Source organism: Fulmarus glacialis, unplaced genomic scaffold (genome assembly GCF_000690835.1).
Source record: "Fulmarus glacialis isolate BGI_N327 unplaced genomic scaffold, ASM69083v1 scaffold42858, whole genome shotgun sequence".
Taxonomy (NCBI): Eukaryota; Metazoa; Chordata; class Aves; order Procellariiformes; family Procellariidae; genus Fulmarus; species Fulmarus glacialis.
The window spans coordinates 56,966-59,740 of NW_009228485.1; the positions used below are offsets into that span (position 1 = coordinate 56,966).

Here is a 2,775-nt window from a genome sequence, read left to right on the forward strand (position 1 = left end):
ACCACCTTCATTCATGTTGCCTTGTTCATCAGTAAATGTAAAGCAAATTGTAAAATCAGACCGGCTTGACATTTGTAGCTCTTCATTCACTCACACACAAACCAACCCCCTGATGCCAGTCCAGCTTTTTTGTTATACCAGAGAGAAAATAAGAAAGTGAGTCAATTAATGTTTTCTTTTCTTTTTGAAGTGTTGGGGAAGCATTTGGATACCATGGAAATGAGTGACAATATGGTGAAAAACTGGTTTAGGTGGTGTTTAAGAAGTTAAATTTAGTCCTGGAAGTAGCTTTGCTGTGTTTTACCAGAGGCTTCTGCTTTTTTCCATTGCTCCCAGTATGATATTTCGGATGGACCTCACCCATTCTCAGGAGTGCAGGAAAGGCCCTGCCCTGAGTCAGGTGATACTAAAGGTTGGCTGAGTGCTGGGCTTGATGTACGTTTGTTTTACACGAACAGCGATGGATACCCCTGGTTGCTTTTTTTCCTGCTGGGCATGGGATGGGTTTTAATCCTGGTTAAATCCTATATCCCAGATGTGTTTGCCTTCTCTTGAAAGGACTTTTCTTTCTCTCTTTTGCAGGCATGGTTCAGAAACTTGACCAGAAGCTGCCTGTAGCCAATGAGTACCTGCTGCTTTCAGGCGGTGTGCGGGAAGGTGTGGTGGACATTGATCTTGATGAGCTGAATGTTTATGCACGAGGCACAGACTATGACATGGACTTCACCCTGCTTGTGCCTGCACTGAAGCTGCATGACCGCAACCAACCAGTCACACTGGACATGCGCCACTCGGCTTTGTGCCACTCCTGGCTGAGCCTGCGTCTGTTTGATGAAGGAACTATCAGCAAATGGAAGGACTGCTGCACGATCGTGGACCATATCAATGGAGCTACCAATTATTTCTTCTCTCCAACAAAAGTCGCAGACTGGTTCTATGACTCCATTAGCATTGTCCTCTCTGAGATCCAGAAAAAGCCTCAGCGAGGAATGCCAAAGGTGGAGAAGGTAGAAAAGAATGGGACTATCATATCCATCATTTTGGGAGTGGGCAGCAGCCGCATGCTATACGACATTGTCCCTGTGGTGTCCTTCAAAGGTTGGCCAGCTGTGGCCCAGAGCTGGCTGATGGAGAACCACTTCTGGGATGGGAAGATCACAGAGGAGGAAGTCATAAGTGGGTTTTACTTAGTGCCTGCCTGTTCCTACAAAGGGAAGAAGGACAATGAATGGAGGCTGTCATTTGCCAGAAGTGAAGTACAGCTGAAAAAGTGCATCTCCAGCAGCCTCATGCAAGCCTATCAAGCCTGCAAAGCTATCATCATCAAATTGCTGTCCCGCCCCAAAGCCATTAGTCCATATCACTTGCGGAGCATGATGCTGTGGGCTTGCGACAGGCTACCAGCCAACTACTTGGCACAGGAGGATTACGCAGCCCATTTCCTCCTGGGTCTCATTGATGATCTCCAGCACTGCTTGGTCAACAAGATGTGCCCTAACTATTTCATCCCCCAGTGCAACATGCTGGAGCATCTCTCTGAAGAAACCGTTATGCTGCATGCACGGAAGCTGTCCTCAAACGCCTGACCCAAACTGCCATTGAACATGTCAAAGCAGCCAACCGTCTAACACTAGAGCTTCAACGGCGGGGCAGCACCACCAGCATCCCCTCCCCGCAGTCAGATGGAGGGGACACCAACCAGCCTGATGATCGATTAGCCAAAAAGTTGCAACAGCTAGTGACTGAGAACCCCGGGAAGTCCATCTCAGTCTTCATTAACCCAGATGATGTCACAAGGCCCCACTTCAGAATTGATGATAAATTTTTCTGAGCTTTCATCAATGTTTCTTAGGTTTTTTTCCTTTTGTTTCGTTTTTAAAAACTCTTGCAGTGTGCAGGTTTTTTTGTTTGGTTTTCCTTGATGACTTAGTCTCTTGTTTTTTACATATCCAGCGTAGATTGGATCTGTTGAGAACAATCTGAATAAATTATAATTCCTGGTTCTGCAGAACGGTGCAGATTTTGAAACAGTATATTACTATTTCATATGCTGCTTTGATTTTTTTCACCCACCCAGCACCATTGTCTGTGAATAGTTTCTAAAGGAGAACATGCCACAGTGTAATGTAGATTTTTTTCCAAGCTTCCATAATTTATGTACATTGTTGGGCCTGGGGAAGGGAGAACTCACCTTCCATTGCTTCAGAAATTCACTTCTTTTTCCATGAGCTTCCATCACCCTAAAGAAATGAGGAGAGACTCTGGGTTGGAAAGCACTACTGGTAATTTGACAAGGCCAAATCTACTGGGCTGAAGCCCAGTTCATCTGTTCTTCACACTTCTCACACTAGGGGAGAAAGTTGACTTCAAAGATGATGATGCAGCTTTTGGGGGAGTTTGATCTACTTTTTGAATGTAATTGTTCATAATTGGACCTTGTACAGTCCAGAGGGTTGTTTCTGCTGCTTTTCCATGCAGAATAAGGTTATGGAATGTTAGTTTTAGTGTGTGTAATTATTCAAAGCCTTATTTAAATTCTATTAAAGAACATACCATTATAAATGTTAATTGCACTAATGAAATCTCTGCCATTACCTCAGTCCCACTGTTTGTGTTTCTTTCATGAATTAGCATCTGTTATTAGGTCTCAGTATTGCAGATTGCTTGAGGCCCCTCGGGTCTCATGGTTTCAGGTGATTTCTTGATTGTCTTTTGTAAAAGGCTCTTCCTTGCTAGCCCTGCTATGTGTGAGAAGTCAGATTTTTGCATTGGCAT

General features: G+C 44.4%; 1 protein-coding gene across 1 annotated transcript; it reads left to right on the forward strand.

Annotated features, from left to right (window-relative positions):
- Nucleotides 1-584: 584 nt before the first annotated feature.
- Nucleotides 585-2,565, forward strand: LOC104080939 (protein MB21D2-like). The gene is given in 2 exon segments (XM_009583494.1): nucleotides 585-1,575; nucleotides 1,578-2,565. Coding segments are annotated over 2 exon segments (1,245 nt in total). The 3' UTR covers nucleotides 1,832-2,565.
- Nucleotides 2,566-2,775: the final 210 nt, after the last annotated feature.